This window comes from Urocitellus parryii, chromosome 8, assembly GCF_045843805.1.
Source record: "Urocitellus parryii isolate mUroPar1 chromosome 8, mUroPar1.hap1, whole genome shotgun sequence".
Classification (NCBI taxonomy): Eukaryota; Metazoa; Chordata; class Mammalia; order Rodentia; family Sciuridae; genus Urocitellus; species Urocitellus parryii.
This window is the reverse complement of record NC_135538.1, coordinates 83959826-83973361: the sequence shown is the minus strand read 5'-3', so window position 1 is coordinate 83973361 and position 13536 is coordinate 83959826. Positions and strand designations below refer to the sequence as shown.

Genomic DNA, 13536 nt, shown 5'->3' with positions numbered 1-13536 from the left:
GATTGCATGTTTTTATGCAATTTAGAGCTCCTACTTATTTATTAGCAGTTCTATTTCTTTCTCTGGCCCCATTTTCTCTTGATACATCTATAAAAGTACCATCTGTTCTTAGCATCACTTTATTTCTGTTTTATCTTCCCTGCACTCTCTCTTCCCTGAATGCTTTGTGTGATAACGATTTATTCTTAATTTGTTTTCCACCTGCCTTCACTGTCTTCTCCTTTCTCTTCCCCCAACCCACCCTGTCCTGGATTCTCTTTCTCCACAGAATGGAATAGCATAAAACTCTTAAAAGCACAGTTTTAGAGTCAGGTAAGGACCAGCATGACAGCTTCTGGATGTAGGGCCTTGATTATTTGACCACTGCACACCTCAATTGCTCCATTTGTAAAAAGGATATTTTTAATACTATCTGCAACATACAGTTGTTTGAAGAATTAAATAGAATAGTGTATATTAAGTTTTCTCAGTCTCGATAGTTCTTACATCCAGTGCTGATTCTTTCTTTGTTCTAGAGATGTTTCTAAGCTATTCAGCAACAACCCTGGCCACTAACCACTATATATGCCAGTAGCAACTTTCTCTCCACTTAAGGCAACCTAAGATGTCAAATGACCCTTGGGAGGCAAAGTCATCCTCCCTTCAGAACCACTGAAGTATATAAAAGGTGTAACATATTACCTGGTACATAGCAGGCACTTGATGGATGGTCAGATAGATGAATGAATAGTCATTTTGAACATAGGATCCAAATAATGTCTGCCAATCAGTTAACTACTTAATACATAAATGGATAGACAAATGAACCTGAAGCCACTTAAATGAAACTGAGTACTTTCTAATAGTGTTGTATACTACATAAAGCATCTACTAGCAGATGTGCTGCAAGGGCTATCTATAGTTTCTACCTTATATTAAAATGTAATATCTTCACAAAACACAAGGCTCCTACATTTCAAAAAATATTTTAGATGATTAACTACTTGCACATCATAACCTACCCTAACGGTTCAATGCATATGTATTCTAAATATTAATGGATAATAACCATACTTATCTTTCATTAAAATTCAGTACTAAATATTGAAGTGATTCTTTAATTAACTTACATAAGTATTTTAGGTTGATACTCCAGTTATTAAGCCATGGATGTGTAGGAGAACAAAGCTCAAGCTACTTTTAAGTATTTGTTAATCTAAACTCATTCTATGACTTTCACATTGCAGGAACTATGCTAGGTCCTTGGGATCCAAATGTTTAGTAATCCAAACCTGTAGTATTTAAAGTGTCAGACCACAAAAGCAATAAATATACGAACGTGAAAGTAAAGGTTACTCATAGCTTTGAAAACATTAGCCTAGGAAATACTCCAGGTGATACTGACAGCAAAGTTCCAGTGGATAACTGGAACCAGCCCGAAACATTTTTGCAACTGCATCCACTGCTTGCCATTTGGGTGCTCATCTATGATTTTCATTTTACTGAACTCTGACTTTCTCATCTGATCTGAATTACAATGAGGGTATTAAATCAAATTCGTTGTTGCCTGTACATATTTGTGACTTCAGACATTTAGACTCTAATTCACTATGGGAATAATTTCCTAGATTGTCTCTAACATTGTTCCTTTTACTTTCTATAGTTTTTCTCTAATGAATTCACTTCAGAGCACTCTTCCTGTAGCAGTCTATCAGATCAGTAGTTAATTTTTTTTTAAAAAAAAAGTAATATAATATATGATTTGTATGCCTCATTTTTTTATCTACAAAATTGGACATGTAGAATGCTTAATTCATTGTATTTTGCTAAGGATTAAGAAAAGTAATGTCTTAGAACTATAGAAAAATGCCAGGCACAATAGTAATTTTTCAGTGCTGTATTTTCTGCACCTCTACTAGCTATTTACTTATTTCTGCTGTTCTAAATATTTTGACATAGTAAATGAAGGATTTTAATGCTTTCTCTCCTTTGCATTCTTGGGAGGCTGAAATATTACAATAAAATTTTGAAATTTTATGTATTTGTGTGTGTATATATATGTGTGTGTGTGTGTATACATTATGTATGTGTCTGTATATATATCTCAAGTAGGCCACATAAGAAACACTTTTTTGTAAGTAATAAATAATAAGTCCCTCCACATGATAAAAATCATGAGCTGACTTGTGCTAACTCTAACATTTTTTTCTATTTTCCAAAAATATACTCATTTTTATGAAATTCTAACACTACATAAATTAATAATTTAGAAAAATAAAAGTCCATTTATCTACATACCACCCCAACCCTCTACCCCTACAGATAATGGTAATAATCTGTATATATTCACATGTTTTTCCCAGTCATATACTAATATACATTTTCTGAATAATATTACATTGTATATTCTGTTTTACAACCAGATTTTTCAAATGTTTCATTAATTCATCATATTTATACATCATATGAGAGTTCATTTTGACGTATTCATACATGCACAGAATATAACTTACTAGGGACATCTCTGTCCCTAGTACTTCCTCTTTCCCTGCCCTCCTCCCTCTCCCTGTTGCCCTTCCCCTATATTACTGGTCTCCTATTTATTTATTTTTTTAATTGGTGCTTTATAGATATACATAAAGATAGAATTCACTGTGGTGTATTCATTCATATACCTAGCATAATTTGGTCAATTCACTCCTTTTTCCCATCCCACCTCCCTTCCTCTCAATCACTTTCCTCTATTCCACTGATCTTCCTTCTATTTTCATGGGATTAACCCTCCTCTTTTTTCCCCCTTATTTTCCTCTGGCTTCCTCATATGAAACAAAACTTTTGACCCTTGACTTCCTGAGTCTGGATTATTTAATTTAGCATGATATTCTCCAGTTCTGTCCATTTACCAGCAAATACCATAATTTTATTTGCCTTTATGGCTGACTAAAACTCCATTGTATATAACACAGTTTCTTTAACCTTTCATCTTTTGATGGGCACCTTGGCTGATTTCATAACTTGGCTACTGTTAATTGTGCTGCTATAAATACTGATGTGCCTGAATCATTATAATGCTCTGATTTTAGGTTTTTTTGGATAAATAACAAAGAATAGGATATTGGGTCATATGGCGGTTCCATCCTAGTCTTTTGAGGACTGTCCCTAATGCTTTCCAAAGTGGTTCTACTAATTTGAAGTCCCACCAATAGTGTATGAATGTACCTTTCCCCTGCTTCCTCACCAGCATTTATTATTAGTTTTATTCTTGATGGTTATTATTATAACTAGAGTGAGATGAAATCTCAGTGTAGTTTTTATTTGCTTTCCCTGATTGCTAGAGATGTTGAACATTTTTTCCAAATATTTGTTGGACATTTGCTTTTCATCTTTTGAGAAATATCTTTTACTTTTTGCCCACTTATTGATTGAGTCGTTTGTGGGTTTTGGTGTTAAGTTTTTTGAGCTTTTTATATATCCTGGATATTAATTCCTTGTCTGAGGAGTAGCTGGCCAAGATCTTATCCTATTCTGTAAGCTCTCTATTAATACTCTTGTTTCCTTTGCTGTGCAGAAGATTTTTATTTAATGCCATCCCATGTTTTGATCTTTGATTTTATTTCTTGAACTTTAAGAAAGTCAATGCCTGCACCAATATATTGAAGTGTTGAACCTGTGTTTCCTTCTAGCAGTTCCAGTGTTTCTGGTCTAATTCCTAGGTCCTTAATTTACTTTGACTTGACTTTGGTGCAGAGTGACAGGTAGGGATCTAGTCTCATTGTTCTGGGTATGGATATCAGTTTTCCTAGCACTGTTTGCTAAAAAGGCTATCTTCTACAATGTGCGTTTTGGGCACCTTTGTCAAGTATCCTAAGACTATATCTATGTGAATTTTTCTGTGGATCTTCTATTCATTGACCTTCACGTCTGCTTCAAGGCCTATACTATAATACTTTCATTACTATAGCTCCTCAGTATAATTTGAGATAAGATATCATGATGACTCTTGCATTGCTCCTCTTACTCAGTACCATTTAGCTATTCTGGAACTTTTACTCTTCCACATGAATTTTAGAACTGTTTTTTTCTGGATCTTGAAAAATGTCATTGGCATTTGATAGGGATTGAATCTGTATAATTGCTTTTGGTAGTATGATCACTTTAACAATATTAATTCTATTTATCCAAGAATTCGAGTGGTCTTTCCATTTTCTTAGATCTTCAATTTCTTTTTTTTAATAAATCCAGAAGTTTGCTTAATATCTTTTAAGTTATTGATGAACCTTTATTTTATTTTTATTATTTTTATTAAATTATGTATTTATTCTAGTTTGTTATACATGATGGCAGAATGCAATTAATTTCACATTACACAAATAGAGCAGAATTTTTCAAGTCACTGGTTGTACACAAAGTATTTTCTCACCATTTGTGTTTTCATACATGTACTTAGGGTAATGATGTCTAACTCATTCCACCATCATTCCTGCCCCCTTTCTCCCTCCCTTCCCCTCCCTCCCTTTTGCCCTCACATGCTCCCTCCCATCACCATTATGAGTCAGCATCCTCACATCAAAGAAAACATTCAGCCTTTGGTTTTTTGGGATTGGCCCACTTCCCTTAGCATGATATTCTCCAACTCCATCCATTTACCTGCAAATGCCATGATTTTATTCTCTTTTAATGCTGAATAGTGTTCTGTAGTTTACATTGTGTATATATACCAAAGTTTCCCTAGCCATTCATCTACTGAAGGGCATCCAGGTTGGTTTCACAATTTAGCTATTGTGAATTGTGCTGCTATATACATTGATGTGGTTTTGTCTCTGTAGTATGCTGTTTTTAAGTCCTTTGGATATAAACCAAGGAGTTGGATAGATGGGTCAAATGGTGGTTTTATTCCAAGTTTTCCAAGGAATCTCCATACTGCTTTCCATATTGGCTGCACCCATTTGCAATCCCACCAGCAGTGTATGAATGTGCCTTTTTCCCCACATCCTCGCAAACACTTATTGTTTGTTGTTCTTGATAGCTGCCATTCTGACTGGAGTGAGATGAAATCTTACAGTAGTTTTGATTTGCATTTCTCTAATTGCTAGAGATGTTGAACATTTTTTATATGTTTGTTGGGTGATTGCATATCATCTTTTGAGAGGTGTCTGTTCAGTTCCTTGGCCCATTTATTGATTGGGTTATTTGTTCTTTTAGTGTTTAGCTTTTTTGAGTTATATAAACCTTAGAGATTAGTGCTCTATCTGATGTGTAAGTGGTAAATATTTGTTCCCAAGATGTAGGCTTTCTATTTACCTCACTGATTGTTTCTTTTGCTGAGGAGAAGCTTTTTAGTTGGAATCCATCCCATTTATTAATTCTTGATTTTAATTCTTTTTTCGTTGTTGTTTGTTTGTTTTGTTTTGTTTTGTTATTTTTTATTATTTTTACTTTTAATTCTTGTGTGATAGGAGTCTTATTAAGGAAGTTAGGGCCTAATCCAACATGATGGAGATTTGGGCCTACTTTATCTTCTAAGCAATGTCTCTGGTTTAATTCCTAGGTGCTTGATCCTCTTTGAGTTGAGAGATAGGGTGAGAGATAGGGGTTTTATTTCGTTTTGTTGCATATGGATTTCCCAGCACCATTTGTTGAAGAGGCTGTCTTTTCTCCAATGTATGTTTTTGGCACCTTTGTTTAATATAAGATAACTGTAATTATGTGGATTAGTCTCTGTGTTCTCTATTGTGTACCATTAGTCTACCAGTCTATTTTGGTGCCAATACTATGCTGTTTTTGTTACTATTGCTCTGTAGTATAGTTTAAGGTCTGGTATAGTGATGCCACCTGCTTTACTCTTCTTGCTAAAGATTGGGTTTTAGTTATTCTGGGTCTTATTTTTCTAAATGAATTTCATGACTGCTTTTTCTATTTCTATGAGGAATGTCATTGGGATTTTGACTGAAATTGCATTAAATCTGTATAGTGCTTTTGGTACTATGCTCATTTTGACAATATTAATTCTGCCTATCCAAGAACAAGGAAGATCTTTCTGTCTTCTAAGGTCTTCTTTAATTTATTTCTTTAGTGTTCTGTAGTTTTCATTGTAGAGGTCTTTCACCTCTTTCATTAAGTTGATTCCCAAGTTTGTTTGTTTTGGGGTTGGTTGTTTTTTTTTTTGTTTGTTTATTTTTGTTTTTGTTTTTTGAGGCTATTGTAAGTGGGATAGTTTTCCTCATTTCCCTTTTAGAGGATTTTTCACTGATATACAGAAATGCCTTTGATTTATGGGTGTTGATTTTGTATCCTGCTACTTTGATGAATTCATTTACTAATTCTAGAAGTTTTCTGGTGGAATTTTTTGGATCTTCTAGGTATAGAATCATGTCATTGGCAAATAATGCTAATTTGGGTTCTTCTTTTCCTATCCATATCCCTTTGGTTTCTTTCATCTGAATGCTCTGGCCAGTTTTTCAAGAACTGTGTTAAATAGAAGTGTTGAAAGAGGGCATCGCTGACTTGTTCCAGTTTTTAGAGGGAATGCTTTCACTTTTTCTCCTTTTAGAATGATGCTGGCCTGGGGCTTAACATAGATAGTTTTTATGATGTTAAGATATGTTTGTGTTATTCTTAGTTTTTCTAGTGTTTTGAACATGTATGGGTGCTGTATTTTGTCAAATGCTTTTTTTTATTGCATCTATTGAGATGATTATATGATTCTTATCTTCAAGTCTATTGATGTGATAAATTACATTTATTGATTTCAATATGTTGAACCAGACTTGCATCTCTGGAATGAACCCCACTTGAACATGGTGCACTATCTTTTTGATATGTTTTTGTATTCAATTTGCCAGAATTTTATTGAGAATTTTTGCATCTATGTTCATTAGAGATATTGGTCTGAAGTTTTCTTTCTTTGATGTGTATTTGCCTGGTTTTGGAATCAGGGTGATATTGCCCTCATAGAATGAGCTTGGAAGTGCTCCCTCTTTTTCCATTTCATGAAATAATTTGTAGAGTATAGGTATTAGTTCTTATTTAAAGGTCTTGTTGAACTCAGCTGTGTATTCATCTGGTCCTGGGCTTTTTTTGGTTGGTAGGCTTCTAATAGCAACTTCTATTTCCTTGCTTGAAATTGATCTGTTTAAATTGTGGATATCATCCTGATTCAATTTGGTCATCATATGCCTCTAGAAATTTGTCAGTGCCTTCAATATGCTCTATTTTATTGGAGTACAAGTTTTCAAATCATTTATAATTATCTTCTGTATTTCCATAGTGTCTGTTGTGATATTTACTTTTTCATCATGTACATTAGTAATCTGAGTTTTCCCCCTCCTTCTTTTTATTAGCATGGCTAAAGGTTTGTCAACTTTATTTATTTTTTTGAAAAACCAACTTCTTGTTTTGTCAATTTTTTCAATGGTTTCTTTTGTTTCAATTTCATTGATTTTGGCTTTGATTTTAATTATTTCCTGTCTTCTACTGCTTTTGATGTTGATTTGTTCTTCTTTTTCTAGGGATTTGAGATGATGTAATGTTAAGTAATTTATTTGTTGACTTTTTCTTCTTTTAAGGAACAAACTCCATGCAATGAACTTTCTTCTTAGTACTATCTTCATAGTGTCCAAGAGATTTCAATACGTTATATCAGTGTTCTTATTTACCTCTAAGAATTTTTTAATATCCTCCTTGATGTCTTCTGCAACCTATTGTTCATTCAGTAGTATATTATTTAGTATCCAGGTGTTGGAGTAGTTTTTATTTTTTATTTCATCATTGATTTCTAATTTCATTTCATTGTGATCTGACAGAATGCAGGGTAATATCTCTTTACTTTTTTTATTAAGAGTTGCTTTGTGAAATAATATATGATCTGTTTTAGAGAAGGATCCATGTGCTACTGAGAAGAAAGTATATTCGCTTGTTGAAGGATGAAATATTCTATATATGTCAGCTAAGTCTAAGTTTTTGATTATATTATTGAGTTTTATAGTCTCTTTGTTCAGCTTTTGTTTGAAAAATCTATCCAGTGGTGAAAGAGGCGTTTTAAAGTAATCCATAATTATTGTGTTGTGGTTAATTTGATTCTTGAACTTGAGAAGAGTTTGTTTTATGAACATAGATGCTTCATTGTTTGGGGCATGTATATTTATAATTGTTATGTCTTATTGGTGTATGGTTTCCTTGAGCAGTATGAAACTACCTTCTTTGTCCCTTTTGATTAATTTTAGCTTAAAGTCTATTGTATTTGATACAAGGATGGAAAGTTCAGCTTGCTTCCACAGTCCATGTGAGTGGTATGATTTTTCCCAACCTTTCACCTTTAGTCTGTGGATGTCTTTTCCTATGAGATGAGTCTTTTGGAGACAGCATATTGTTGGGTCTTTTTTGTGGGTTTTTGTTTATTTGTTTGTTTGCTTGCTTATTTGTTTTTAGATCCAGTCAGCTAGCCTATGTCTTTTGATTGGTGAGTTTAGGCCAGGGTTATTATTGAGACATGATTTGTATTCCCAGACATTTTTGCTTATTTTTGGTATTTAACTTGACTTGGTTTCTCCTTTGATTAGATTTTCCTTTAGTGTAATACCTCCCTCAGCTGATTTTCATTGTTTTGTTTTTCATTTCCTCTTCATAGAATATTTTGCCAAGGATGTTCTGTAGTGCAGGTTTTCTAGCTGTAAATTCTTTTAACTTTTGTTTATCATGGAAGATTTTTATTTCATCATCAAATCTAAAGCTTAATTTTGCTGGATACAAAATTCTTGGTTGGCATCCATTTTATTTCAGAGCTTGATATATGTTGTTCCAGGATCTTCTAGCTTTCAGGGTCTGGGTTGAAAAATCTGCACACAAACTAATTGGCTTCCCCCGATATGTAATCTAATTCTTTTCTCTAGTGGCTTTTAATATTCTCTCCTTATTCTGTATGTTAGGCATTTTCAGTATAATGTGCCATGGTGTGGATCTATTGTGATTTTGTACATTTGGTATCCTGTAAGCCTCTTGAATTTGGTTTTTCAATTCATCCTTCATGTTTGGAAAATTTTCTGATATTATTTTGTTGAATAGATTGTTCATTCCTTTGGTTTGGAACTCCATGCCTTCCTCTATCCCAATAACTCTTAAATTTCGTCTTTTTATGCTATCCCATATTTCTTGAATATTCTGCTAATGGTTTCTTACCATTTTCACTGTGTGGTCTACACTATTTTCAAGATTACATATTTTGTCTTCATTGTCTGAGATCCCATCTTCCAAGTGGTCTACTCTGTTGGTGATGCTTTCAGTTGAACTTTTAATTTGGTTTATTGTTTCTTTAATTTTAGAGATTTCTGTTTGGTTTTTCTTTAGAATCTCTAGCTCCCCATTGAAGTAATCTTTTGCTTCCTGTATTTGCTTATGTATTTGTCTAAATGATTTTTGCTGCCTGTATTTGCTTTCTTATGTCATCCTTTAATTCACAGAACATTTTAATTATGTACATTATGAACTCCTTCTCTGTCATTTCATCTGCTGTGCAATAAAGTGGTGCAGTCTCCGAATGGGACCAGCGGGTGCCATACTCCATACCATATAGGCTTCTAGTGCCTTTGGAGGGTTCCAGTACTTCTCCTTTGAGGTGAAGGACAATGTTAACAGATCCCAATGTGAACAAAATACCACCTAAAAACAAATAGTTGTTATTAAGATGTTTACAGTTTGATCACAATGTACAGGATTGGTGAATTCAATTATTATCTACAATATAATCAGTAGGTTTGTAAAAGGGTTTACAGTTTCTGATGGTGGACAAAGAACCAGGAGTGAGGTGTAGGATGATATGCTGAGGAGGTATGAGATGAGGATATAGAGTTATTATATTTTGGAAAGTGTGAAAGAGAAATCTAAAGAAGTTTAGTAGCAGGAGAATAGAGAGGTAGCAATTTGGGGTAGACAAGTAAAGAGGGAAGACAGTAGAGTACATAAGACAAAAACACATATATATTAAGAAAAGTTAAAATAGTAAAAATGGGAGAGAGAAAAAAAGAATATACAACACAACTGTAATATACTATGCAATCGTCTCTCTCCTCAATATCCTAATTCATGCAAAGTACTTGGTTTCACATATGTTGGGGATGTGAGGGCAGAAGAATAAAGAGGGAGAAGAAAGAAAAAAATCTCAAAAGAAGAAATAAGGATTGTCTTGGTTGAAGATCAGTGTCTTTCTTGCTTCCCTTCTCATCCAATGGTGGGGTTGTTTGTTCTTAGTTGTTAGTGGGGGTTACCAGGGTGTGAGGGATGGTCTTGGGTGCAGAGCACTTGGAAGTGGAGTATGGCACCCGCTGGTCCCATTCGGAGACTGCACCTCAAGGATCTCCTTTGGGGTCTCCTCCTGTGATGTGGGAGCCAGGTCTTAACTCCTCATCTTACCTGTAGACCTAACAGTTCCTGCCCTCTAAATTAGTCTCTAAAGTGTATCTCCCTCACTCTCTCCCTTCCTAATCAGGAACCTTTCTCTCCAGGGGTCTTGTGTGTTGTACTCTGGTGGCTGCGCACCTGTCATGGAGGACTATTTTGTATTGGGCAGTCACTCTGCTGAGTTAGCGGCTGCTGGGGATTGGAGGTGATTAGAAAACTATGGGTACCTGGCTGTCCGGTATTCCAAACTGGTAATTGCACATACTAAAGATGGTGATGGAGGTGACTCAAGATGAAGTCAGCGGTTTTCAACTATGGGGTGTCAGATCGGGTGGAGGGAGCTGGGCGATGGCACCGTGCAGTGCACTCAGAGATGAACTCTCTATGGCATGCAGTCTTGTGGCTATCAGCTTTCTTCAGAGCCTGTGATGTCCCCAGCTGCAGGCAGGCTACAGTGAGTAGGGGACTATGGAAGTAGCTGCAGAGTCCCAAGATGGAGGTGACCAGGGGAGCTCCACGTTGGTAGATGGGGGTCCACACAGGAGTGGCAGCCGGAGTTCCTGCATGTTCGTAGTGGCTGAGTGTCCTTTGTGGGAGTGGTGTCCAGGAATTCTGCACCAGTGCTGATGCTGGTGATCCTGCTAAGGCATTGCAAGACCTCTGTGGGCAAGTAGTTGGGAGTCCTTTGCTAAACTTTTTCAATTTCTTTCTTCAAGTTCTTTAGTTTTCATTGTAGAGGTCTTGCAACTCCTTAGTTAACTAGATTCCCAAGTTTGTTTGTTTGATTGTTTGTTTGTTGAGATTATTGTGAATTGAAATAAATTTTCCTGATTTCTTTCTCAGCAGATTCATTATTGAAGTACAGAAATGCTGTTGATTTTTTTGTGTGTGTGTGGTATGTTGCTCTTGTGTTTTAATCAGTTTTTGCATCATTGTGACCAAAAGACCTAACAAGAACAATGTAAAGGAAGAAGGAGGAAAATTTTGTTTTGGCTCATGGTTTCAGAGGTTCAGTCCCTAGATGGTCAACTCCATTACTCTGGTCCTAAGATGAGGCAGAACACATAGAAGAAGGGCATGACAGAGGAAAACAGCTCAAAACATGGCAACCAGGAAGCAGAGAGAGGGCTCTGCTCACCAGGGGCAAAATATAAACTCAAAAGTCACACCCCAGTACCCAACCTCCTCCAGCCCCACACTATCTGCCCACAAGTACCACCCAGTTAATCCATATCATTTGATTAATCCACTGATTATCATAATTTGATCTTTTCACCTCTGAAAATTCTTGTCTCACATGAAGTTTGGGGGGGACATTGCATATCTAACCCATAATATCTTGTGTCTTGCAACTTTGCTGAATTTGTCAGTTCTAAAAGTCGGCTGGTGGAGGTTTTTTGAGTCTTCTACATATAGGATCATGTCATTAGCAAACAAGAAACTGAATTTTATTTACTGAAAATATGTTCTCAGTGTCTGTGTCAATCCATTTTGTTCCTTATTATTTCCAACAGTTGCCTAGAACTGGAACTCAAGGATGCCTTTGGGGTTCTCTGGCACCTATCCACAAGTTACATAGAGTTTCGATCTGACTGGGAAAAGCCCTTTGACTGATGCATGCACTGTCAATCTCAGACTCCCTTTCTTCATGCACTGGCGCAAAAAGGGGGCACCCATACAGTTCAGAAGATATTGACAATTGGCTTCAAGAGACCAGATCTTTCTGAGTGGAGGAAAAAGTATGAGCTGAATGAATTGTACACACTTACACAATAGCCAATCCTGAGAATTATGAAAACATGACAAATGCAACACCTTTGAAGTGGAACTGGTTCTGTGGTCAGTGGAAGTACAGTAATGCACAACTCACTTGAAACAGGAAAGAAATTTTGTTTGAAGATGTTAAGGTCAAGCTAAGGAATTAAAATAGCCACAGGTGGTCATTCATCCCCACTTCATTTTGCCACTTCAAAATCTATTTCTCATCACTCAGATATTTATTCATGGAGTGGTTAAGTCCTCTTTTATCTTTTTTATGCTTTCATTAGCTGTTCTTTGTCTCTTTCTTGCTTACAAAAGGGCAGATATTTTTTAAGCCAAATGTCAACATGTCAAACATTGAAAGTCCATTCCCAGGAAATACCGTTTGTTTATAATTACATACTTTATTGTAACAAATGTAATATTATTCAGTTTGTGCACCAGACTTTCACGCACTGACAGACCAGGTATAAAGAATACTGTATAGAGACGCCTGAGTATTCAGCTTAGTGGAGGCCTTTGTTTAACAATATCAAAACTGCAGACTTCACAACATTAGGAATTTGGAACATAAAAGAGATACAAAGTGTCTGGCAAGAAAATAAGCATTACACCAAGCAAGCAGCATTTTACACCTGGATTGGTTGTCCTGCCTCTACCATATGAACCAGGGAGATGTGGAGATGATAGGGGCTGAGGCAAGAGCTTCTTTCTGCAGACATGAATGCTAATGAGCTCAGAAGTCTTTTGGAAGACTGCCCCACAGTCAGTGTGGAAACACTGAACTGCCTGAAAACCATTGTTCAGTTCATTAGAGGTTACGAAGTATGTAGTTAAAAATTGCATGGGTAAAACTCAAAGTGACCAAAAATCAGAACTTAGAGTTAGGTGAGTCCTGTCATTCTCAGTCACTAGGGGAAACCCAAGTAGCTCTAGAAAAGGCTAGGGTTCAAGATCTGTTTATCTATTTGTGCCTCAAACAGGCCCAAGTGAACCTTTTGGAAATAATGTTTTGAGAAATAAAAATTCTTAGTCATGCAACTGATGGCTGTCTCAACCTGTTTCTTTCAGATACCATTGTTCTTATTGCTTCAATCGCAGTTGTTTCAGCAAAAACTCAGGGTAATATTTTCGCCACGTCTGCACTCAGAAGTCTCCGTTTCCTACAGATCCTCCGTATGGTGCGCATGGACCGGAGGGGAGGCACTTGGAAATTACTAGGTTCGGTAGTTTATGCACACAGCAAGGTAAGATTTGTTTTCTGGGTTTTAGAACAAAATTTTTGAAACAGTTTATTGATAACTGTAATAATATTTAATAAACCTATCACAAGCAAACTTAGTCATTTCAAAGATAGTTAAAGCAATTTAGGGACATGGTAGGTAATGGATTATTTAAAGAATA

The 13536-nt window shown here is 35.7% G+C and overlaps 1 protein-coding gene across 6 annotated transcripts in view; it reads left to right on the top strand.

Moving 5' to 3' along the window:
- The window catches only part of Kcnq5 (potassium voltage-gated channel subfamily Q member 5), a 535459-nt gene that overhangs the window by 428967 nt on the left and 92956 nt on the right, over positions 1 to 13536 (top strand). For all 6 annotated transcript variants that reach the window (XM_026391338.2, XM_026391337.2, XM_026391336.2 and 3 more), the window contains one exon: positions 13204 to 13379. In XM_026391338.2, coding sequence (XP_026247123.1) covers positions 13204 to 13379 — 176 coding nt within the window. The remainder of the gene's footprint in view (positions 1 to 13203; positions 13380 to 13536) is intronic.